The 25425-nt window shown below is 40.8% G+C and overlaps 1 protein-coding gene across 6 annotated transcripts in view; it reads left to right on the top strand.

The window, feature by feature from the left end:
* The window catches only part of DCLK1 (doublecortin like kinase 1), a 350985-nt gene extending 331130 nt beyond the window's left edge, over window positions 1-19855 (top strand). For 3 of the 6 annotated variants that reach the window (XM_074021841.1, XM_065533148.2, XM_005585635.4), the window contains 2 exons: window positions 2219-2292; window positions 16496-19855. In XM_074021841.1, the coding sequence (XP_073877942.1) occupies window positions 2219-2292; window positions 16496-16553 (132 nt within the window). In that variant the 3' untranslated portion in view covers window positions 16554-19855. The remainder of the gene's footprint in view (window positions 1-2218; window positions 2293-16495) is intronic. The other 3 variants (XM_065533147.2, XM_015439144.4, XM_005585634.4) reach the window with 1 other exon arrangement.
* Window positions 19856-25425: the final 5570 nt, after the last annotated feature.

Genomic DNA, 25425 nt, shown 5'->3' with positions numbered 1-25425 from the left:
ATACCCTTTAGAATTTTTAAAAAATTATTATTTAGGATGTAGCGTTAGTTTGTGGTTTGGTGGCGGGGGGGAACCAACAATTAAATAATTGATTTTTAACTAGTACTTCTCATTTCTTAGTTAGAAACCTAATTACCTGCTGGAGATCACCAATGCCCATAAGAGAATCTATGACACTTTTTTCTTTCTTAGAATGACAAAAGAAAAAGAAAAAAGCATACTGTCATAACCGGCAGCCTCTCTCACAGGTGTAATTTATGATATGAGCATAGTTTAACATGTACTCATGTTCTGAACTGTAGTGCTTTTTGTTCTTGTTGTCATTTTTTTTCTTCTGCTTCACACTCCCTACATTATTGAGACCAAAGAAAGGACAAATGATAACCTTATGTTAAGGTTGCAAGAGGGCCTCGAGTTGGTTAGGACAGTAATTACTAGCTGGAGGTTCACTGGGATCACACACCCTCCTGAAGGAGGAAAGGTGCTCTGACATTAGGTCAAGCCATGGGATTAGGTGGAAGCTATTGCATTCCTTAGAACTGCAGCATTCTGTGTCTCTCAGAGAGACTCCATTGTCCCTCTGCTGCCTTTCTCAGTAGTTGGGGGATTTAAAAGGAGAGAGAGACAGAGAGAAAGGGAAACAAAAGGTTATTAAAATGCAATTTATAGACATAAAATGAATTAGAGATGACATTTTAACGGTGAACTTTTTGAGAGCTGAGGGAAGAGAGAGAGGCATTATTAGATTTGCTCAGCTTGATGAAGAACCGATGACTAAGATGTCAGTTCCAATTTATTTTTCCTCATTTAACACTGTTTATTATTTTAACCAATAATTTTCCTAATGCTTTAAAGTTCTTCTTTTGCATTTTGCTCATGCAAATAGAGCATTTCAGTCTAATTGAACAAATCCATACTAATCAGCGTGCATATAATTGTGACACTGGGAAGCTTAGTTCTAAAATGAGACCTGTTATATGACACTTTGCCTGTAGATGGCAATAGAAAGCTAATTACTAAGTAGCTGTCTGTGGCCAAGCATACACCTTCATCTTCCTGAAAGCAAGATAGTATACTCAATTTTTTTCTCAATAAAAGGAAACATACGTTTCTAAAAAGATTAAAACCTCACATTGCATTTTATGAACACTTGGATAGCCTAGTTTATAATCAGCACACCAAATCCTCCAAACAGTTTTTAGTTTAAATGCCTGGTGCCCTGGCATGTTTTTGAAATACCTTTGTGAATTCAGAAGTAAAAACTGTCGTCAGCATCACACCAGTAACGCACTTGAAAGAACACGTAAGCCTCTCTCTGAAGAAAGGTGTCCAAGTCGCATCCTCTCGCAGGCAGAATGGGGAAGCGGGCACGCAGCATGTTTAGTGTTCTTCAGGTTGGGGGATTGAATCTTTTATTCCCAGGTAGCCAAAAGCTAACATCTTATTCCAGGATGAACAACTTTGAGGACTTCTCCTGTCTTCTATTTATTGTACTTTGTGTTAATCATAAGCACTTAACTGTACATATGCATTTTTAATATACAGTGAAAACTATATTTTGTTTTACTTCACTTTCCATATTTTCATAGAGAAAATTTATTGACTGTTTTATACTCTATCTTTGTAGTTTAGAAATGTAATTAAGATTCACCTTTAATTAGATCATATAGCTTTTATAAAAAGGAAAATATTCACCTTTAAGACTAGCTCTGCTTTTGAAGATTAACTCAGAAATTTAAATTGCTGTAATTAATGAGGTTTCAAAACCTGATTCTTGTCCTCTTTCATTTCATAGTTATGAAGCCCTCAAATGTAAGCCTTATGCGGTAATACTCTATGGGGTCCAATCTGCTTTAAGTGGCTAATGCTGATTTCAGTACTTTATTGAATTGTGAAGCATTTTCTATTCTATGGCATATGAAGAGGTGTTTGTATCTTTTGAAATTGAGAGGACATGTTTAAAATGGTCATTCAAAAACTTGTTTGATGAACTAGATCTATTTGAGCAAATTGGCCTCCAAAATATTCATGAGGGATTAGTGTCATTTCCTGCCTTTTTGTTTTCAGTATGCAGACTTAGGATATTAGCTAGTTACCCTGCAGAAGAGGCAGCGTAACTATATATACATATAGAATCAATGAAGAACAGCTTGGTCTGGAGTCTTAATTCTTTAGCACAATGTTGATCCACTGAGTTGCCCCGTTTCTCTCTGCTCAGCTGGACCACGGGTTTACCATCAAGAGATCAGGGTCTTTGGACTACTACCAGCAACCAGGAATGTATTGGATAAGGTATGAGATGGTGCAGCTCAACAGTCAGTGTTTCCATGGCAACGTGCTGGCAGTCTCCATTAACCAGTTCCTTCGGTGGATAAACATGCTTTTGATTTGTTATCCAGTCCATATGCTGCTTTATCGGTTTCATTTTAATCTTGATTGAGATGCCACACCCCCTCATTCCTTTTTTTCACCCATTATTCACACTGACATTTGCCAGCTTTCTTTCCATTGCACATGCTCAGTATCAATTTTCCTTATGGTTAAAAGGACAGTATATTTAGTGCTAACGCCAAAGCATTTTCCTGATGTTGCTAATTAAAACGATGATTTCCAGTGCTCTTCTGTCCCTTAACAAATGGAAGAACAATAGCACGCTAGTGTGTGTTCTATAGAAGTATATACTGTCATTTTAAAGTCATCAAGCCCAACCTTGACCTAATTAGATGGATAACAATGCATTTACACTTTAGTAGTAGAAGCGCCTCAAAGTACAATGGGCTATAGAATGCATTGTGTGTGTTGGTAAGCTTGTGTTTTCAAATTCTCCACCTTTTGTTTTGTTTTTGTTTTATTGTTCCCTCTTCCCCCTGGAAATCCCTCTATGTATTAGCTATTGCATGAATTTATTTTTCAATATTTTGTAACTGTCAGATTATTTAGCCGGCTTATCTGCTCAAGCAAAAGGGATTATGGGAGGTATCGATTTTTTAAAAACTGGGTTAAGAATTCTATCCAATCGCTTTCTATTCCAGTCAACTGCCCTGGCATTTCCTTCAAGGGGCATTGTTTATGTCTCTTTAAGTTATCCACAAGCAGGATGGTTTTTGATGGTTTGAGAAATGAACTCTGAGAAATCCTAGGGAGCTTGTTTTCTCCATCTTAATGTTTCTGAAATGATCTCCAGGTAACGCTCCACGTCTTAGTGTTTGGAAAAAAAAAAAATTCCATTGGTTTTGACATTTGTTCTCTCCAAACTATGGAGCCTATCTGGAGTAAGACAGTAGCTGTCTGATATTGTTTCATGGTTAGACCGCAAAGTGTAACCAAAAAAAATAAAATATATACGTATGTGTATATATGCATATATAATGTATATGTGTGTATATATATATGATTTTAGCCCCAGTTGTTACTCCTGGTTATTTTTCTATAATCAGACACTCAAAACATAGTACATAGGAAAGCAGAAAGGGGCATACCTTGACAAATGATTCAGATATACTAAAATCATGATCATTTCCAAATCTGTTTAAAGCAAGAAAACACCCAGAGCTCAATAAAATTTTCTAAGGTCATTTTTGACATAGAAGACTATTTGTGTCTTCTCCGTTTATAATGCATGTAGGAGTTGCACATTCATTTATTTAGTTTACCTACATAATTGGCCTTATAGATGTAGAAAGAACTTAATTTTTGACTTTATTTTGGAGGGAGGAGGGTGGGTTCATCATAATCTGCCTTTGTGCAGACCCTTCTTGTTTGACTGTATCACAGAAGAGAATTCATCCATCTTTTACTTTTACCTGGAAGAATATATACTTCCAGAAGATTGCACCTATCAGGAATGCACATCTCTCTAAATTTTCACAAACTGAACATGCCCCTGTAGGCAGCACCCAGTTCAGGCACAGAACACTGGGGGCTCCCTTCCGGGAGGGTCACTTCACCTCAAGAGTAAACATTGACCCTAGAGTCTAGCCACATTAATTAGCTTTGGCTGGTTTTGTACTTTGTATAAATTGAATCACAACATGCTCCATCCTTTTAAATTATGTGTCTCTTAATGTCAGGAATATTAACCAGAGATGTAAGTGTAAAGTTAATATACAATTAAAAATAGGCATCAAGTATGTCTAATTACAGTTGTGCACATTTGTATTATAAAAATTACACATATAAAGTCACCTAATTTCAAAAACCTCTGGAAAATTAAATTACTAAATTTGTGGGATTAAGGATGGGAACTGAACCCCAAGTAAACACAATAATTAATAAACATAGCCAAGTATAAAAAGGCCATTTAACTAAAATCCTAGTGATGGCTCCCATCAGCAGACAAAATGACACATCCCTGAATAATGGGCAGGAGCAGATGGGAGATAATCTCTTTTTTCTTGCGCACATAAACTGCTCTGTTTTCCAGCTGGGGCAGTAACAACAATGTTTATAGTTAGTGCTGTACCGAACAGCGCACCCAGTATGTAAAGCTAAATTGGAGAAATGATGCTAAAAACTCATCGGCATATATGCTTAATTAGGAAGTTTTATAATGCCATTTAGCCCCAGAACGTACACGCTCTCCTTACTGATTGCAAGTGCTTGCCTTTTATCTCTGCAGAAGTGGGAGCATTTGTCTAACCATGGTGGCAGCCAACTTTCTAACATAAACAATCATTACAGGCGAGCATCCCCGCTCCCAATTGTTGTGTTTAAAGCGCTCATGGCTGTTTTTACTGCTCTAGGCAGAACACTTGGGAGTCACGCTTGCTTTTTGTAAAGCAGATCACATAAGGGCACAGGCTGGGAAAACCGTCTCCTCAGGGTGCCCAGAATGGGTCTGTCCCTCTTAACTGGCTTTTTGGTGATTATAGACAAATAGTGGGGGTTGTTTTCCCCTTTCTCTCCATTCTCCAGCCTCATACCAGAGAGCTGCTTCCAAGGGAGCAGCATCCTTCACTTGACCCATGCGTCCAGGAGACTTTGCTCCTGTCACCCAGAGTCCAGGGGGGACGCTGCCCCAGGAATGAGCTCACTGCGCTATTCCACACTCTCCTAAGAAGCCACCATGTTCCCCTGCTGCAGGCCACTGGAAAACATTTGCATCCCGTTACATTTCCCCCTTCCTGGAAATGCATCCTTATTCAAAGGGGACGTGGTCACACACATTTCTACCTTCCCAAGTGAAACTGTCACCATGGCAGGTGCTATGCCCTGTAACACACGGGGAAGAATCCTGCACCTTCAGCACACAGAACAGGGCAACAGCCAGAGCCGGGTAACTCAATTAAATAAAACAAATATCAAAACAAGACATAAGCTAAACATGAGAAACAAGATAAAATGGGGAGGCGAGCTAGGACAAAAGGGTGGTTGAGTTCCCAGGCATGACGTAACTAAAATGTGCATATTGGATTCGAGCACCGTGCTGAAACAGTGAGTAATGAGGCAGAGTGGTGGCGGCTGCACGCCGTCTTTGCAAGGCTATTAAAAGCTGTCATGCTCGGTTGTTAAAAGGAATGGGGTCAGTTAAATGCATCTTGCTCCGCGCAGGTTTGAGAGAACTCTTCCCTTGGAAGCCAGGGAGGAACCTCCGTGCGGTGTGAGAAGGGATCTAGGGCCAGCCTCAATCAGAAGCAGCTAAATGTACACAGCAAGTTGCAATGCATTGCAGGTTGCTTGGTGGCGAGCTGTCCTGGCCTTGCTCTGCAGAGGGAGAGGGCAGTCCCCGCGGAGAGCCAGAGCATGGCTGGCAGGCAGGGCAGATGCTCCACCCACTCCGGAGGCTCCCTCTGTAACAGAAAGTTTGGGGGGTTCAGTTTAACACATCAAAAAGTCATAGGTTTAAACTTCAAAACCACTCAGACTGTGATTAGAGAGAAGTCTCAGGAAAGTAGTGAGGATTGGTCTTGCAGTTGTACCTTGATACCCAAGCATGAGCTATTAGGCCATAGTCTCAAAAGATGAGTGACACCTATGCCTGTAGTGGCATGAAGGTCACCAAGGGTCATTAGAAAGAACATGGGAATAGTGAAACATCTGCGTTGCATTTCCCAACTCAAACAGGTTGCTCACTGAGGTTTTATTTTCTTTTGTTTTGTTTTCAGAGGCCCCTTAAGAGAGGATTCCAATGACATATAAGTCTTTTTAAAATGTAGCTTACTTATTATTAAAAATGAGAAAATGCCATGGCATTCCAAGTCTTAATCATTGAGTGTAAATTGAAGAGAGATTTTAACATTTTCCTAAGATTCCTGATGATTCCAGATCAACTGAAAATTGTGTAGTATCATATTGATTCTGCCCTTGCCCCAGAACCTCTTTCCCTCATTTTGACTTAAAAGTAAACATCTGTGCTCTTTTCTACATATTCATTCCTGCCATACTTTGTGAATGCTCCTTAGTGAGGTCATTGAGAGGATAGAGGTTTTATGAGGTATAAATGAGCAAGAAATCATACATAACTTAATTATAAGTATGACACACCTCTTATTAAGAAAGGGTATGAGGCCAGGCGCATTGGCTCAAGCCTGTAATCCCAGCACTTTGGGAGGCCGAGACGGGCGGATCACGAGGTCAGGAGATCGAGACCGTCCTGGCTAACCCGGTGAAACCCATCTCTACTAAAAAATACAAAAAACTAGCCGGGCGAGGTGGCAGGTGCCTGTAATCCCAGCTACTTGGGAGGCTGAGGCAGGAGAATGGCGTAAACCCAGGAGGCGGAGCTTGCAGTGAGCTGAGATCCGGCCACTGCAGTCCAGCCTGGGCAACAGAGCGAGACTCCGTCTCAAAAAGAAAAAAAAAAAGGGTGTGAGTATTCATAGGCTGAAATAAACAATTTTCAAATATATGTCAGTCACATGACACTTTTAGAAATTAAAAAGTCTTGGAGGCTGGGTGTGGTGGCTTACACCTGTAATCTCAACACTTTGGGAGGCTGAGTCAGGTGGATCACCTAAGGTCAGGAGTTCAAGACTAGCCTAGCCAACATGGTGAAACCCCATCTCTACTAAAAATGCAAAACATTAGCTGGGTGTGGTGGTGGGCACCTGCAATCCCAGCAACTCAGGAGGCTGAGGCAGGAGAATCATTTGGGCCAGGGAGGCAGAGATGCAGTGAGCCAAGATCACACCACTGTACTCCAGCCTGGGCAACAAGAGCAAATCTCCGTCTCAAAAAAAAAAAAGTAATGGAGATTGAGATTAAATTAACTTAATTAAAGATTGGCAGCCCAGTGTACAGAGAGAGTGTGGCTTTGGAGTCAAGAAGCCCTGGGTTTGGATCTAGTCCACCCCATTTCCTGCAGAGCAACCTTAGGCGAGTTACATTCTTCGTCTGATTTTCAATTTCCACACTTACAAAAGGGAGAAGAGCGTTATCCACCTTCAAAATCTGTGGTGAGGATTAAATTAGCCTGCCTGTGCAAAAGTGCTTTCACACACCCCAGCCCAAAGAAGAAACTCAAAAAAAAAAAAAAAATTGATATCTGTTTCCCTGACTTTCAAGAGCAAATCACCCACTCCACAGATTTTGCTGAGAAAACTGATCTCTCTTCAGAGAGAGGCATTTGTTATTAGAGTAGAATCATGAACTTTTTAAATGCTCTGATTAGGGTAAAATGCTCAGTAATGTATATGTTATATTTCTTGTGAGTATTTATGGCATTATGTTTTACCTGAAGTAGCTATAGCTAAAAATTCTGATGAAGTATAAGTTTAAAATGTGATCCTCTAGGACAGGAATTGGCAAACCACGGCCAATGGGCCAAATCTAGCCCACTTCCTTTTTTCGTAAATAAAGTTTTATTGGAACACAGTCACACACATTCATTTGCAAACTGTCTATGGCTGCCTTTGCCCTACAGCGGCAGAGTTGAGTAGTTGAGTCAGAGAACCATGTGACTTGCACAACTTAAAATATTAACAATCTGGCCCCTCCGGAAAAGTTTTCCAACACCCTTTCTAAGGGGAAAATATGTCTAAATTAAAAGGCACCATCTGTACAAATGCAAATTCCACAAGAACAGGATTAGGGCTTATTAAAAACTATATCTCCACTGCCTAGTAGAAGATGCCTTCAATAAATATTTGTAAAGTTAACAAATAAATGATTGAGCTCTCCAAAGAAGGGACCATTTTTTCACTGATTTTCAGGATAGACATGTTTTTGAAGAATTTGGGATCCATCAAAGTTTGGGCAATCAAATCACATACGAGATGCTCCAGAATAACATCCCACTTTTAGCAATCCAGGACTAAGCTTTTTGGCAAGGCTAAAATGGTTTCTGCAATAAAAGGAACTACCCCTGACTCACCTGCTTTGTAGGCACTAAATTTTCATAGATTTTTTTAAGGCAAACTGTGTTTTTGGTTGCTGTTTAGTTTACTCATATGATGGAGAACAAACATGGCAATTCCACGGAGGTTGGGCTCCTATAAGAAAATCAGGGGCTGTTGGGCAGAGGAAGCACACGAATTTTGTCCTGAGCTCAACCCCCACCAATTGGCTGTAATTTTAACTGTCTGATAGGAGGCCATCAGCAACCCACTGCAGAGCTAGGCCAATTTAAGACTCTATTAAGAACCAGGTCAGCAGGAGAAGCCTATGTTCAAGATTATTAGTGCAGAAGCATAAGGTCAGCTCTCCCAGGAAAATGGGGAATAAGATTTAAGATAATCATGCCAAGAAAGTAAGCAGCTTGGAAGGCTACTCAGTTGCATCCCACGAAGGCCTCCTTTTGCCATTTTAATGGTTGTCTTTAAGAAAAGCCATGCCATGTCTTCAGATACTGTGTCAAGACCTCAAAAGGATATGAAAGCAAAACACAACAACTGCAATAAGCATGAGAGTAAGCCCAATAAAATGAGGAGGGTGGATATTTCAATTGATTTGTCAGTTTAATTTTACTAGCAAGCAAAACATTTCCAAACTGACAAGCAAATCGTAATGTAGTCCCCACAGAGTGAGGGTAAGCAAAAGAAAGGGTTCCTGAGATTAATGTCCCAGCAGCTGCATCCCCAGTTCGGTCTCCTAGGCAGTATGAATAATGGATGGACTAAAAGGCAAAATGCACAATAATGTTCTTTTATTAATGAAATGAAGACTATATGTGATGGCTAGCCATAAATTAAGAAAAGCAAAAAAGGAAAAGCAGTCCACATTTGCCTCTGAAAAATGCAGTTACTTAAATCCAATAATTACTGCCATGACAGAAAACATTGCCTCACAATGAAAATGAGTACATCTCTTGTGAATCCTGCAAGTATTGCAGAACAGAAATATGTTTGGTCCATAGACTGTAAGGCCTATTGTTTGCTAAGAGAAAAACATAACCCATTAAGTAGATTGATGGTGATAATAAGCATATTCATAGAATTTCATAGGTGAAAGTTTCCCTAGGGATCATGCACAATAACCCCCCTTCAGTCTATGGACCTGGAAATTGGGGCTCGGTGTGGTTAGAAAACATGTCCAAGGTCATATAATTAGCTGAGCTAGGACAAAAAGCTAATTCTCCTGACTTCCACCTACTGCTGCTTCCAAGGGGATTAAACTTAAGCTACCAGACAAGACAAGCATTAGAGACGTGGGGTGACTCAGTCTGGCAAAATCTAAGCTAATGCTTCAATTCATGTTCTTGATTATTCCTGACCTTCCTCCTCTATGCTATGTTTTTCCTTTAACATTACAGACATACCAGATGGGTAGTTCATATGTCTTTATACGGAGTTTCCAAATTTAATGTCAGAACGAAGGATTTAAACTATCTGAGCACATGTGGAGGATACTGTCATTTCATTGTAACAGAATAGGCCACTGGCCAAATTCAGTAGATGTATCCTTTATGGGAATAAATCTGATAATAGGCAAGCACTGTCTTTTATTTATGTATGCCTGGTGTTATGGCAGGCACCAACATGATGGGGAGGGATTTCCCTAAGATTTTCAGCTACCACGTGTGCAACCACCTGAGTTGCTGAGGTAGCTGGCATTATTTTACCATTCCTCTGTTTTCACACTTGATCTAGCATCTGCTAAGGGCTTTGTGATAAGCCAGGGCTTACAGTTCATGGTAGAAATATGCAGTGTTTCTTCTGGGTAGGACAGGTTTATATTAGTCCATTTCTCTATACCATTTTATTTAATCAACCATGTGTTCTCTCTTTACCAGCTTCCCCCAGGCCATCATTACTCAGCTCTCACCCAGTACACAGCGTGGCGGTCGCTATCATGCACATATTTGAAGTAACTAGGTTAGAGCTGCATCCTTGGTTACCACTGGTCAACTCCAGAATCTCAACAGAGTTCTTGCTTACCTCTAACCTGTGATAATTAGCACCAAAATGTGATAATGCACTCGTCAGAGTCTCTTAGGATCTCTTAAAGAAGTGGTAACTTACTAAGGAAACACTTGGGAATTCTACCGCAAGCCTATTCATGTAGGTTCCGACAAAGCTACAAATTTATATGAACAAAATAACTAATAAAATAATAAATCCATTAGGAACTCTTAAGTGTTCATGGAGCCTCAAGCCTATACCTGAGGACATCCTTAATTTACAAAAATAGGCATTAAGAAGAGACCCTATTTGCTTGATGTCTGGGGATTTTTTTTGTGACTGATAAAGAGTAAAGCTAGCCACACACACACACACAAAATCAAGTTGACTCTTGAGGACTCCCCCCTGACCCCACCAACAAAAATAGTACAGCTGCCTTTTAGAAGTGGTTGAAAGGGCTCAGAATCTGAAGTTGTGATGCAGGATTTCAGAGGAACAAATTATGTTTCAAATGCTTTTTTTCTTTTTCGGGGCGGGGAAGACATTTTCAATTGGATTACATGTTTTATGACAATACTTTGTAAAAATTATGTAATAGCCTATAGTGCTATTTCCTTGGTAACTTCATCTGTCCCAAACTGCATATCTGGGCTACCAAATTCATTTGGAAAAGATGAACTGCACCTATTTTAGAGTCAAGTTAATTTTGTGGCCACAAACTTCTAAACATCATACGTTACAGTGTTTAGTATAATAAGAAATTAGACCGCAATAAATGCTTGTTGGATGAGTGAATTCGTAAGAGAATTTTAACTTTATCTGACATAAGAATTTGGTCATATTTGAAACATAAGTTATAGTCTTAAATATTGCCTCTTAATACTTTTAACTTCTTACTCTTTTGTGTTAGAGTTGCTTTGAATTCTATTTTTTGCTATTGTTATTATTCAGAAAGTATACAGTCCCCTAAAATAATGCTATATTAATTAAGAAGTATTTAACACACACTTAATATGTGCGCCACAGTCTACTAATCATCTGGAAAATGCAAAGAAGTTTCAAATTCTCCCACAGAATAGTTGGCAAAGTATTTGGGGAATATGCAAAGAAAAAAAAAATAGAAGGTCAGTGTGCAATTAATTCCCAAAAGTTTGGTCAAAACAGTTCTTGCCTAAGGAGTTTAGAAAGAAAAAATATGGTACAGAAGGTAAAATTTGATCAAGTCTTCAAGAATAAATAAATTGGCAGGGCGCAGTGGCTCACACCTGTAATCCCAGCACTTTGGGAGGCCAAGGCAGGTGGATCACCTGAGGTCAGGAGTTTGAGACCAGCCAGGCCAACATGGTGAAACCCCATCTCTACTGAAAATACAAAAATTAGCCGGGTATGGTGGTGGGTGCCTGTAATCCCAGCTACTTGGGAGACTGAGGCAGGAGAATCACTTGAACCCAGGAGGCGGCGGTTGCAGTGAGCCAAGATTGTGCCACTGCACTCCAGCCTGGGCAACAAGAGTGAGACTCCATTTAAAAAAAAAAAAAAGAAAAGAAAAATTTGAGTGGGCAGAGAGAGGAAGAGAGGTAATTTCATGTTGGCAAGTACCTTGAACCAAGAGGTAGATGTGAGAATGATTAAAGCACATTCAGAGATATATCAGTTTGGACTGTTTTTATGGCAAGTGAAGAAAACCAAAACCAAACTGACTTAAGCAAAAAAGGAAACGTATTCTTTTACATAACCTGAGAGGTTCAGAGGTTGAGTCTGCCTTCAGTGATGGATGGATCCAGCACTCAGTTAATGCTTGGTTTCTTGACATCTCCAGCCCTGCCCCCCTGTGTTGGCTTTAGTTTTGGACTTCACATGGTACCCAGGATGGGAGAAGCAGCTCCAGGCCTGCCAATCTCTCAAAATTGGGATTCATTATAAATGTGAAGTTCCAGCAAAAGTCTTACCGTGTCCTATTGACGGAGTCGGGTGCCCATCTTGGGCCATTCATGGATATTGGGGAATGCAGTAAATTCAGGCTTACTCCTGAGTCACAAGCCCACCCCAACCCTACTCCCAGAGATAGGAGTAGGGTCAACTTCATTGGAATCATGGAATGTGGGAGTGAGGAGGTATCCAAAGGGAAATTAAAGTATAGTTAACCATAGGCAGAGTAAACAGATGCTGTGCTTGAAAATCAAGTGTCCACTAAAGGAAGACAATGACTCTACTTATGCCATAGGATCATTTTAAGTAATAATAGGTACTACACCCTAGAAGTTTTTTTTTTGTTTTTTTTGTTTTTTTTTTTTTTTTTTTTTGAGACGGAGTCTCGCTCTGTCGCCCAGGCTGGAGTGCAGTGGCGCGATCTCTGCTCACTGCAAGCTCCGCCTCCCGGGTTCACGCCATTCTCCTGCCTCAGCCTCCCGAGTAGCTGGGACTACAGGCGCCCACAACCGCGCCCGGCTAATTTTTTGTATTTTTAGTAGAGACGGGGTTTCACCGTGGTCTCGATCTCCTGACCTTGTGATCCGCCCGCCTCGGCCTCCCAAAGTGCTGGGATTACAGGCGTGAGCCACCGCGCCCGGCCCCACCCTAGAAGTTTTTATTGGAAGCACATTGCAAAGGCTAGGCCAAGGAAAGAAATTGGGCTTTATGAGGAGCTGTAAATAAATTAATTGGACCTTGTAGAAATTGACAGCGGTGTGCAGAATGGACCAGAAGGTGGGTGCTCCAGAGAGAAGCAGATCACCTCTATTATATTTTCTCGTATTTCAAAAGCCACAAAGTTTTTGAAGAAAGAGAAACAGATCGCCTTCATTGTTTCCCATCTTTCAAATGCCACAAAGTTCATAGAGTGTCTACTGCGTGCTGTGAACTGTGGAAAACACAGAGACCATATCCAAGGCTTGACCTTGGTCCTCCAAAGAGTCTACAATGTGGTAGGGGAAACAGTTAATTAGGGTCAATTGTGGTGCAGGCAGGATGAACAACAATAACGGTACTAGATTGTCATGGAAATAGAGAAGAAAGAAGTTCCGAAAATACTTTCTCTAAGCAGAGTGGGCGGGGGCCGAGAAGGAAGGACCTGTGGGCAGTGATGCCTTCTGGAACGTCTCTGAGAGCAAGTCAGTTGGGAGTCCCCAGTGCTGGTTTGAGAATATTATGAGGACCTGAGGGGTAGAAAACTGCACCTCTGTCATCAGACTCAGGTTTCCTTAGGAGTTTATGAGCGTCAAAATTCAGAATGTGTTCACGGGATTGTCCACATGGTGGATCCTGTCTGCTTCTACAAAGAGAAGTTTCTCTGATCATCAATGTGGAGAAGCCACTGTCTTTTGGCCTTTGATACTACCTGTGGCCGATGTCTTTCCCTAGCTCATGCTGGCTGGGAACAGAGAAGGGATGAGCTTCTGGGAGTGCAGTGACTTTAATTTATCATTTCAATAAACTTCAGAATAAATGGGAAGACACTGCTTGGGCTTTGCACAGGAGAAGATTGAGTTCTGTTCCTAGTTAGCAATGCATATGGGCAAGTCTCTCCACATGCCTAGGCCTCAGCGTCCCTGCCTGTAAAGACAGAGCATTGGACAAAAATGCTTTATAAACCCTCATTGAACTCTAAGAGTCTGCAAATCCAATAGAGACAACCTTGAACCACTTATTCCATGACACATGCCCATGACCATGATACATTTCCAAGAATAAGTGTCATGAGCATCCTGGGGATCCATGCACCTGAAAGCTCAGGAGCCTTTGTGCATGAGGCCTTATCTACAAAGGTGAACATTTAGAAAGCTGCTGACTAGGGAAATCTGTAGGAGTGGCCAGAACTGACTGCTTCAACAGGGACAGGGGAAGGGCTTTCCAGGCAGGACAAGTAAGGAAGGGAATATGATTGTGCTTATAAGGATTTGCAGAAATGAAGGTGCAAATGAGGGTGAGGGGACCATCCAAGCATGGGCTCAACATTAAGTGCCACTGGCTTCTGCATAAACTGAATTACAGTATTTGTGGAGAATGGTGGGAGAATGGTGTATTTCAGTGGCTGCAGCTAAGAGTGTGAAGTACTGAGTGGATAATGGGGAAATGAAGTAAATATCAAGAGGGCGCCAGTGAAACTAAAGGAAGGAGGGAAAGTACTGAGTTAAGTTCTAACGTGGGCTTTGTGCACATTGCTTTTCTATAACCTGCAGTTATTTGATTTTAAAACAATATCTTACATCAAGTTGTAAAGAAAAGAATACCTTACATTTCTGGGAGTCTTGGCTGTTTAGAAAGCATTTGCACATCCATTTCTACCTATAGCAACTCTATGAGAGTGGAAAGGTGCTCCTTATTTAAAAGATGAGAAACCTGGGTGAATGGTCAGCAATGGACAGAGTGGGACCCAAAATCCCTGATGCAAAATCCCTGACAGAGTGGGACGCAAAAACCTGATGTGCTTTTCTTCCCCACATCTGACTGCCTCTGTTCACAATTCATTCCAATGCCAATGACTTTTTTCTTTCTCAAAGAGGTAGAAATAGAAAGATTTCTTATGACCAAGAGGTGTTTATATTACTCTTGGATTAACTACAAAATGCTTTTTATGTAAGGCAGACTAAATAGACGTCTGTTTTTTTTACAAACATTCAACTCTACACAAACAGAACATTTCAGTTTGCTTTGAAAGCAAAATACCATGTGTTGTAACTTTACAATGTTTTAAATAAAGTTAGGAATTTGGGTTTATGACACTGAAAATGTCATAAAATCAATAGGTATAAGACTAACAACTATATGAGCGTCCTTAAAAATTCAACAAGTAGAATCAAAGGTAGACGTTTCAACAGACCAGTTACTGAATCATTGTATTAACAATCTAGTGAGACAAGAAGTGAATCATTGAAGTTTATCTTCCTCATTGGTTTGTAACACTGTTCATTCAGTGGGTGGATAGTTTCTAAAGTAGAGCAGTTCAGCCTAACGAAGCCATTTACTGTACTGGTTCTACACACTGCCTCTCTTTATCTCTTTATTACTTCATTTTGGAACTTTGATTGGCCTATTTTAGATCTAAGATTGCCCTAATGCTATACTGCAGTTGTATGAGGGGCTTAGTTTTCGCTTTGTTCTCAGAACCAGGCTGGCTATAAATTTATCTCTGTTCTTTGAAGGAGCTAACAGTAAATTTTCAGGAGGAAAAATGGTGGCGTATATCCCCATAGAGGAAAAGTAATCTCTTAAAAGCAGAATAACCTCCAGGCTACATCCTTTTAAAGAGGGATTTTCAAACAAGAACGCCTTCAACTTTTATATGCGTTCTATATTTTTCTTCAGACCTCATACCTACTCTTCTGCTTTCTGTGTAAGGTTTCTCTGTAATGACCCCATTTTCCCCCACACCCATTAAATCTGTGATGAAGTCATGCTGTCCCCCATTCTGATGTCATGGTAACTTCCAGAGCTACAGGCAGATAGCACATCCGGGGACTCATTGGAGGTCTCCTCAGGAAATTGAGGCATAGAGACTGGGAGTTGGAATACTTACAAAACTGAATCTCAGTTTCATAAATTGCCACATACTACGATGAAAATGAACTTTGTAAAGTAAAATCCGTGGGAAGGTTTCCACTTGGTTTAATTGCATTCAAAGCAGTGTTCAATTTCAGGCATTGGTTTCATTAAAATTAAACCAATCCTTCCCAGAAATTCATCCACACTCCCTCATCAACAGATAATAAGATCATTTAGAGTGAGGAGGTGCTATAAGAACAGGATGAGCTGTGGCTCCGTTTCCATGTCTGACTGACAACTTCATCACCTTTCATCTGTATTATGCAGCTACCCGAGCTGCATGTTAATTGAAGTTGCCCAAGGGGGGTTTTTACACACAGGACTCAGGCACCCCTTTTCAGAGAAGATGGGGGTGTCCTCTGGCTAGCCTAGGAGCCACCAAGGGTAAATAAATGTGGAGCTAGCAAAAGTCTGGGGAGGGGTGGGGAAGGGTCAAACCCAGTACACCATCCATCCTGCCTGTGCCTGCAGCTATCATGACCAGGTCCCTTAAAGACCTGGATTTGTGGGGAGCAGAGGGCTCCTCGAGAGTGGTGACTGTCAACAAAAAGTGTGCCATGATGGACAGGTGAACTTGGCCAGTGTATTTTTTCTGACCTCAGAAAGTTCTAGAAAGAGTTTGTTTTACCATTTCCCTCGCCCTAATTGTCCTCTTTCTCATTTTATGCCCCTGCTAGACCACCGCTCTTGATAAGGAGAGGCAGGTTTTCCGACGAAGACGCAACCAGGATGTGAGGAGCCGGTACAAGGCGCAGCCAGCTCCTCCCGAACTCAACTCGGAATCGGAAGACTACTCCCCAAGCTCCTCCGAGACTGTTCGCTCCCCCAACTCGCCCTTTTAATAAGACCCTTTTACTCAAAGTCCTAGCTTAACCCTTTGAGACTCTGAGATTTTTTTTCCCCAAAATTTGTGTAAAACAGTTTCATCTGATCTATCTAGCGCTCAATGCTTGAATGGCAGAACTGAAAGTGTTTTCAGGTATCTTTGTAGCGGTTTCCCTTTACTGAATGAGATGACACATGGTGATTGTGAAGATGGTAATTTGCTGCTAATAGAGTCCTCAAAGGGTTAAGGCCAATTTGCAATTTTTTTTTTTAAACTTAGAAGCAATGAATGTTTTCATCAGTCAAGCTAGGATCTGCAGTATGTAATATAGCACTTGTTAACCCTCTGAGTGCATAGAATTTTATTGAGAATTCTTGTTGGGGAATTTTTCAGGTCTTTGGATGTATACACACATGTTTCTTGATTTTACTGCAGATCAAGGGGTGTTGTTAGATGCCGAAATGTCCAGAAAAGAAGGACATTTAGAATGATATCTTGTTTGTCCTTTTCTGTGGGTTTAGAACATGGCAGGTTTATAACTTCGACACACGCACTATTCTTTCTTCTTCACAATCCTATTCAGAAACAGATTTTTTTTTTTCGTTAGAGATATGACTGTCAGTTGCAGTGAGTTCTGCATCCCAAGTGGAGGGAACTGGGTTTGTGGCAAAGAGCTTGACCCCGGAAATAGATGGTGCCCCCCCAAATTGTCTCCACATGAAGATGTACTGATGACGCCCCAGAAATGCTGCTTCCATATCAGCTGCTGCTAGCGCCAGCGCAGACTCTCAGGGAGTCACCATAGCTTGTCTTGTGCTTGGTGAGTGAGGGTCTCTCTACTCAGTGTCAGACATCTACAGGAAAGAAACAACTGGTGGAAAAGAGCAATAAATTGCCCGGTGCTCTGCGGGGCTGGAATTTCAAACAGTAAGAGGGAATAACATCCTGTGCTTTTTCTCACCTGCTTCCACGCACTGTGGTCATCACTGTGCAATCTACATCTAGTATGAAATCCACACATAGGAGAGCTGGGGCACAAGGGGCCTGGAGGCAGGTGCTTTGCAAGATGGCTGAGGAGAAAGCACACTGGGAACACAATCCAGAATGTTCTAACGATAAGTTTTCAGTGAATAAACCACTGGCAAGACAATTCCATGTGCACCTTTAGGTTACCTATATAGTCTCCCAGGAAGATCAGGATGAAAGACCTAGATGATATCCCTGAGGATAAAACCTCCATCTCCTAAAATGATTTTTTTTTATACCACTGTCTTTAGCTGTCCAGGAGGTCATAGTGTTTTTTCTGTCTTTGGGCCAAGTCCTGTCTGAGACCTGTATTTTCACTCCTGTCACCAAATCGATCTCCCTAGTGCAGAGTCTCCAGGCCTGAGTTTCTTCTGGAACAGATTCCATTTTAGAATGGGAATTCGCAGGTTCTGTGCATCACCGCAGTGCTGAGAGAGGATTCTCCTGGCGTGTCTTAGAGGCAGGTGCCCAGCTCAAATGTGCTCCCAAGGTTTGCTGGGCTCTGGGATCCATGAGACAACCAGGGAGGGATACCTCATGATGTTTGCATCTGGTGGCTGAACAGTACCTATGTTCTCTGTTTGAATATATTTTAATACCTGAGAGTCTTAAAATTTGTGAACAACGTTTCTATAGTCCTTTATTTTCAAATGCATGTTGATCTTCACTTGCTGCATTTTTACTCTTCAACCCTGAAACTATGGTCTATATTAATATGGATTTTTAAATCACATGTCATTACTTTTGCAACACCATCTCCAAAATTTTTTCTCCTTTACATTTAGGTTCATCTCTGTGGTCTGTGTTGTCCTGACATGTAAACAGCATATTATTTATTGAGGGTTTTTTTTCCCCCCTTTTGGAGCATCCAGAAGCGATAACACACAAAATCACAAAGTAGCATAAATTAGTAAATTAGTTGAGTTGTTTTTTGGGGGGAGGTGGGGGTGGGGAGCAGAGAACACCAGAAAGAGTGTTGGTGTGTAGGTAGATTCCATATTAATGAGGAACACTGAATTAGTTGGAAATTGTTGCTTTCTCTAGAAATATAAAGCAAAGCACTATTCCAAGGCTACGGAGTAGCTCTACAGCCTGGCCTCAACTCTAAAAGTATGAAGAATGCAATGGGCAGAGACCTACCTGCAGTGGACTGTCATTTTCCTTTCTTTCTCTGAATTACTGCTTTTTCTGTGGGCATTAACTATATTGCTACAGCATCTAGTGTACTGAGCCTGCAGTGCATGGCTCAGGCCTTTTCCCATCAACGTCTAGGAGGACTCTGGACTGTGTGAAGCTAGGGAGTGTTTCTCAGCACACTGCAGAAGGGCAGCTCAGAAGAATGCAAGGCCCATTCAGCATGGGGATCCCAGCACATCACTGTAGAATTTGAGTGACCTATGCTGAATAAAGAGTGGAATGTGACCAGTCAAGTAGAAATCTTGAGTAATCAGATGGAATGCAATCTTTCTAACATTAAGCTACCAAGATCCTGAATGTCAGAGATGTACTCAGAGGGTTAACAGACAAGCACAAGGCATGCTGACTACATTGGTGTATCCAGATTGCTTTGCTTTTAGCCAGTGCTTTCTAATTTTTTTCTCGACATTCTTGGGATAGTTCAAGTTTGAAATAATTAAGTGGTGGTGTTCTTTAAGGAATTTCTATAACCAAATTGATCTTATTTTTGATTTCACTTATCATAGAACAAATATGTATCATTATGGCAGTGTATCTATGTAATTATCAATTTAATCATCACCACAAGTGTTTCCATATTTTTTCCCAAGTATTTAATATAGCTCTCTTATGGTGGTGGCCTGGTGATGGGGACCATCTTTCTTTTACTGACACATGACCAACCATATGGTATTTTCAAGGGAATTTTAAGATTCATCTTTTCAGTTTGATAGTAGACTAGCTAAGGAAGAACTCTTTCATTACTTGCATCGTGTAAATCATCTCTGTAGACATGTGTTCATATTAATGAACACATTTTTTCTCAACATTGTAGCAGAAATCATTTTATTCGTCATGATCAATGAATATGTGATTTGCTCCAGATCATTAGAAGGAAAAGTAAGATTTCAGTCATCGAAAATGTTTTTACCGTAGCCCTCATCTAACTTACACGTGGTGCATATTAAAATAAACAGAGAAAAAAAATGTGAATAAACTACTGAAAACACTTGGTGTTTTGTGTTCAATGAGACCTTCCTGCAACCTGCTCCCCATGGGTGGCAGTTAACAGGCCCATCAGATATTGTTGAAAGAAAGCAATATATCCATGAATGAAGGCTAAAATTGCAATCCTTTACCCTTTGAGGCATATATCAGTTGAAAACAAAAAGAAAAGAAAATTTGACTTAGAGGGTCACAGAGCTCCCATATGACCAAGTCTCAAGCACATTAAATCACGGTTGTTTACTGGCCAAGGGCGTCCATTAGACAACTCTATCCCTTGCGCCAAAGCTCAATCGTGCTGAGGGAGAGCTTTCTTAATATTACTGTGTTGCTCCTAGCCCTTCTCTGGGTTAGGATCTGTCAGCATTTCTATGATAAACTCCTATTCTCAAAGGTTTTTAATTTGACCATAAAAATGTGCCCCAGGCTGAAGTTTGCTATACAGGGCTGTACCAGAGTGAAGGTTTACTTCCTTCTCTTTCCAACTTCTTCCCCATTCTCCGAAGAAAAGAACAACAAAAAATTCTGGTATCGTCCCTCGTTAATAGTGATTTCAGAATTTTGAAAAGCACCAAAATCCAAGATGGTAGTTTTAATGTAGTTACCCATTCGGATACGTTTTTTAAATTTAACGGGTCACCTGGCGTATATCGTAGATAACATATCTTTTCTATAATTTGTAAGTCAATAATTTTTTTAACTGCTAGATGATATTTTTTGTTTTTTTTTGCCCAAGGATTTTAAGACTTGAAGTTGGTCAGTTCAAAACTCAGATTTTTCTACATATTGTCTGCCATGCCCATCAGGAGTTTGGGAAAAATATTCTCACACAGACCCTTACTTTGCATGCAGTTTAGAGGGTCAGATATGTGCTTCTTCTGGGGACAGAGATTTCCTTAATTGTCAAATTTCATGGAGCCATTCTAGTCTGTTGGGAAAAATAGTGATTAAAAGCACTTCCAAAATTAACATTTTTGACAATTCAGATATGATAAGAAGCAGAGGAAAATAACACACTTTACTCTTTTCTTGCTTAAAGGCAAACAAATCAGTGAAACTTGAGGACACACTAAACATTTGATAACTGCAAATGTGCTTTAAAAATTGGTTCAATGGTGCTTATACATGAAACAGTAACAAATGGGGTTCCTAGGACTGTCAGAAGGAATCTTTAGTTTGTATGTAATTACATACTAGAGGAGGAGGTGCTTTTAAGCCTGTCTTTTATTTTTAATCATCTCAAATATGCAACCATTCATCCAGTAACATTAAGGGTCGTAAACCGGTGGGAAACAGGAAATTCAATGGAGAGGCTTAAATGCCTCTGGTGAGAGCGGGGATTTTTGTTTGTTGTTTGTTTATTGCTGGGCTTCAACACTGAGCATCATTTCTGTGATCAAGTTTCTAACTGGCATGTGTTTTGATCATGACATTTACCATATCTTGCCCATACAGACAAATGAGAGATCTAGTTTAATTTTTTTCCCTGAAGAAAGAGCACTCTCTAAAATTAAATCATACCTGTAAATTTCTTCAGTATTTGTTTCTGTTCAATGAAATTGAGGCCCTTGATGTTGCTTTAATGTAAAGGTGTCTATTTTTGTCTGTGATATACTTTATTAATTTAAAGTAAGTAATAGTTCTAAAGTCTTCACTGTTGCTACTAAGAGAAAATAGAATTTTAAAGGTGATGATAAAGATGCTATAATGTCAGTTCATTCCAGTCCAATCAAATGTAGTGAGAAAAAGTCCTTGAATAGTTCTCTAGGGACAATTTCTCACTTGCCATTGACATTAATCTTTGGTGTATTCTCAGAAAAAAATAAAAAGAAATTGAAACTGGTCCAAGGTTATAGTCATATCCTCGATAACTTTTGAAAAAAATTTTATTAGGAAATTAATACTGGCCTTTTTCATTCTGGCTGAAAGAAAATTATTAAAGGATTAGTTGAGTGTGAAATTAGATAGTATTTTGCTCATGCATACTAAAAAGGTGGGTAGGACTTGATTCATTTAAACAAGTTTCTGAAAGGTTTCAATTTGACTCAAGAAAAAATTCAATGTTTCCTTTAAAAATACTGAATTTATCACTTGCTGCATGGATCAGATGACACAAGTTAATCTTTGATTTTCAGAATCCTAATGAAATAACTTTGGAACAATTTGTATCCTTAATTAAAGGTGGAATGAGATCCAATTTTCCCCCTAATCCTTCAGTTTAAGCTAATACATGTAGGTTAATGTGGAATGAAATCATCTGTGATATAGTATGTTCATTTATCAACTGAGCTTTTTTGATGTTGCCTGTTTTTATGTAAAACATGTTCTTAAAGTTAATAAAACAATAGTACTTGGTGTATGAACTACTACATAATACCTTGGCTACAGGGTACACTCCTCAGTTCATTTGCCATGTTGGAGTAAAATTTCATCTTAGTTCAATTCATAATTGACACATTCAGTCCACGAAGGAATAGCCCAGCTGTGTTCTTGGGGGGAATTCTCTCTATGCAAGGCTTTAAAAATTAGTCATGCGGTCAGAGTGTAGCTTTCCCACATGTCCTCCGTAGCACAGTGTGTATTTCATGAGCATAATTCAAAAACAGCTATTCCAAAAATGTCCCTTTTCATATATTACCTTCCTGCCTGGGCCACTGACTTGGATAAATACAAATAAATCAAATACCATTCAGCCCTATTTTATCCTTCAACCTACATGCACAGGATCTCCAGAGAAGGGCGTTGTTTTATCCACTAACCTGTAATTAGCTGCCATTTTTGTAGCAATTTCCCATTAGGCATTCCATGTGTAATATTGACCTTAGAGAAAATTGCAAAACCTTACAATGGATTTAAGTTCTTTCCTATTGAGCTTGTCAATGTTAGGAGATTGAAAAGTCAGCCAGCAAAAGTGACTGCAGGTTCCCTGGTGGCCTATGAAGGTGCCAGAATATCTCCAAGTGCTTGTAAAATTAGCAGTCACCTTCCCTGCTGTCCACAGGCTGCTGCCGCAGCTGCTGTTCTGCCTTTTGCTGTACTGTCGTGAAGTCACTAGGTCCTTTCTAGACTCTCTGGCAACTGCTGGGAAACAATAGCTAAAGTGATTACTTCCTAAAGACCATTACCTTGTTTTACGAGGCTGGCAGCTCTGCCAAAAACCTGCCATCGAAAACCTGGGCTTGGGTGTGAAAGCCTCAAGCACAAGTCTGGGATTGGAGATGATAAAATTGCCACATATGGGAATTGGGAAAGAAGGACCTTCCACAACTCCTGGCCCTTTGGATGGGTAGTGGGCAAGGTGGCACTCATTATGTACAGGGAAGGCGGTCCTGGAAATGGAAGTAACTGGGTAACAAACACAAAACAGGTATAGGAGCATCCTGGAAATGTTCTTATAACATTTCCTAAATGGAAGGAAAGCTGTGCTCTTCTTAGAAGGTAGCCTGCTCCCCCCCACTACCGTCCCCCAAGCTCCAGGAGGAGCACCAGGGGAAGACGAGAAGCCACACCCAGCCAGCTGGACCGACCAAATCCATGCTGGCCATCAGCACAGTGACAGATGTCCTAGCCAGCTTGCCTGCACTTCCAAATCATTCATTTAAATGTTTCTTGAGCGAGTGCCAACAACATGGAAGGCACTTCATTTGAGCCTAGAAAAGAGAAACTTCGTTCTCCATGTTTATTTTCACTATAGATCAGAAGACTTTAAAGACAGGAAAATATATCTCAAGCTGTAAGGCTTGCCATTTCTTCTGAGACTCTTAGTCCAGGGTTCAGCTGATGTACACACCCACATGTAGCAAGTCCTTGCATGTATGGCAACTTCTAGTCTCTAACTTGAGGCTGTGTGTCTACCATCTGCCTGTTCGATGGTACATGCACCCCATGGTACTCTTGGCTTGACTCCTGGGATCTGAGCTGAAAGGCTTTCCCGAGTCCTCTCTGCCATCTCTAATTACTGAGATTTTACCTCTTGTCATGCACTAATATTGCACTATGTCCATTAACCCAGCAAGCGTTATCAAGGACCTACGATGGGTGATGTACTGTGGAGGCTGAGATAAACAAGCCACAATTCTTGTTCTTAAGAATTTCCTTCTAGTGAGAAATCTTTTACCCTGGATGTTCACAGGGTGGGACGACTCATTTATCACTCACAGATGGCAGAACTCCAGTTTGTCAGGGGCACAGCATCACTACCAGCCTGAGACTGGCTCTCAGCATGTGGAGACCGTGCGGGCTGCTTGCAAGCCAGCCATCAGTCACATGCAAATACACTTGTGGCCCACTCTATTACAACAATTCAAATGTCACCCTTAGTAAACCCCTAGAAGGAAAAAGAAAGAGAGAGGAAAGAAAAGAAAGAGAAGGAAGGAAGGGGGAACAAAGAAAGAAAGAGAAGGAAGGAAGGAAGGAAGGAAGGAAGGAAGGAAGGAAGGAAGGAAGGAAGGAAGGAAAGAAGGAGAAAGGAAAGGGGAAGGAAGGAAGGAAAGAAGGAAGGAAGGAAGGAAGGAGAAAGGAAAGGAGAAGGAAGGAAGGAGAAAGGAAAGGAGAAGGAAGGAAGGAAAGAAGGAAGGAAGGGGAAGGAAGGAAGGAGAGAGAGAAAAAAAGAGAAAGAAAGAGAAAAAGAGAAAGAAAGAAAGAAAAAGAGAAAGAAAAAGAAAGAAAGAAAAGAAAGAAAGAAAGAGAGAAAGAGAAAGAAAGAAAAAGAAAGAAAGAAAAGAGAAGGAGCAAGAAAGAAGGCAAGGAGGGAGGGAGGAAGGGAGCAAAGGAGGAAAGGAAGAACTAAAGGCTGAAGAGACAAAGTTTCCACAGTCTTAAAACTGGGGTACCATTTGGAATGTTTAAAAGGAAGGGAAATATCAATGTCTCCCAAAGTGTGTTCCTCAAAACCAGTCCTGGGAGATGCTGTGTGGGAATCATGGAACACACTTTGGTATGAGTTTGACATGGGTCTTGATCTCCTCCACATTCTCCATCCATGAGTACAGTCTTCCTGTGACAGGGTGAGTGATAATAAGATGTCATCAATGGCTCTATCCATGCATTCTTGTTGGAAGCAGGAGGTGGAGCCTTTCCCAAGAATCTTCTAATTCTCACATGTCATTATCCATTCTTTCCCGGACTTTCAAAATTCTCTTGGAGAACCTATTCTCCACCACCTGGGAGGACATACCCTGAACCTGTACTACTAAAAGGAATTTTAGCCTGGGGAAGCCCTCCCCGACACCTCCCTCCCCATGCCCTCCCCACCATCTGTCACGTAGGAGAGTCATCTGCTCCCACCTCCAGCAAGTTCCTGTCATATGCCCCCGTTTTTCCCTCTGCTGGATCTGGGGCCACACAGCAAAAGCCCTAACCACTGCCTCTCCCACACTCACGGGCCTGTGTGAGAAAGAAGTAGAGAGTTGCCGTCCAGCATGACTAGGGTCGAGACGGAGGAATGCCCAAGACAGACACGTGGGATCACTTTGGAAGGTCATCTAACTGCCATGGGCAATCAGAAGCTTTCTGAAGAAAGTGTCCCTGAGAGAGGGCCTCAGAGATGAGCAGGAATCAGCCAAGAGAAAGAGG

This window comes from Macaca fascicularis, chromosome 17 (assembly GCF_037993035.2).
Source record: "Macaca fascicularis isolate 582-1 chromosome 17, T2T-MFA8v1.1".
NCBI lineage: Eukaryota > Metazoa > Chordata > Mammalia > Primates > Cercopithecidae > Macaca > Macaca fascicularis.
The sequence above is the reverse complement of the archived record's forward strand: the minus strand, read 5'-3'. Positions and strand labels throughout refer to the sequence as shown.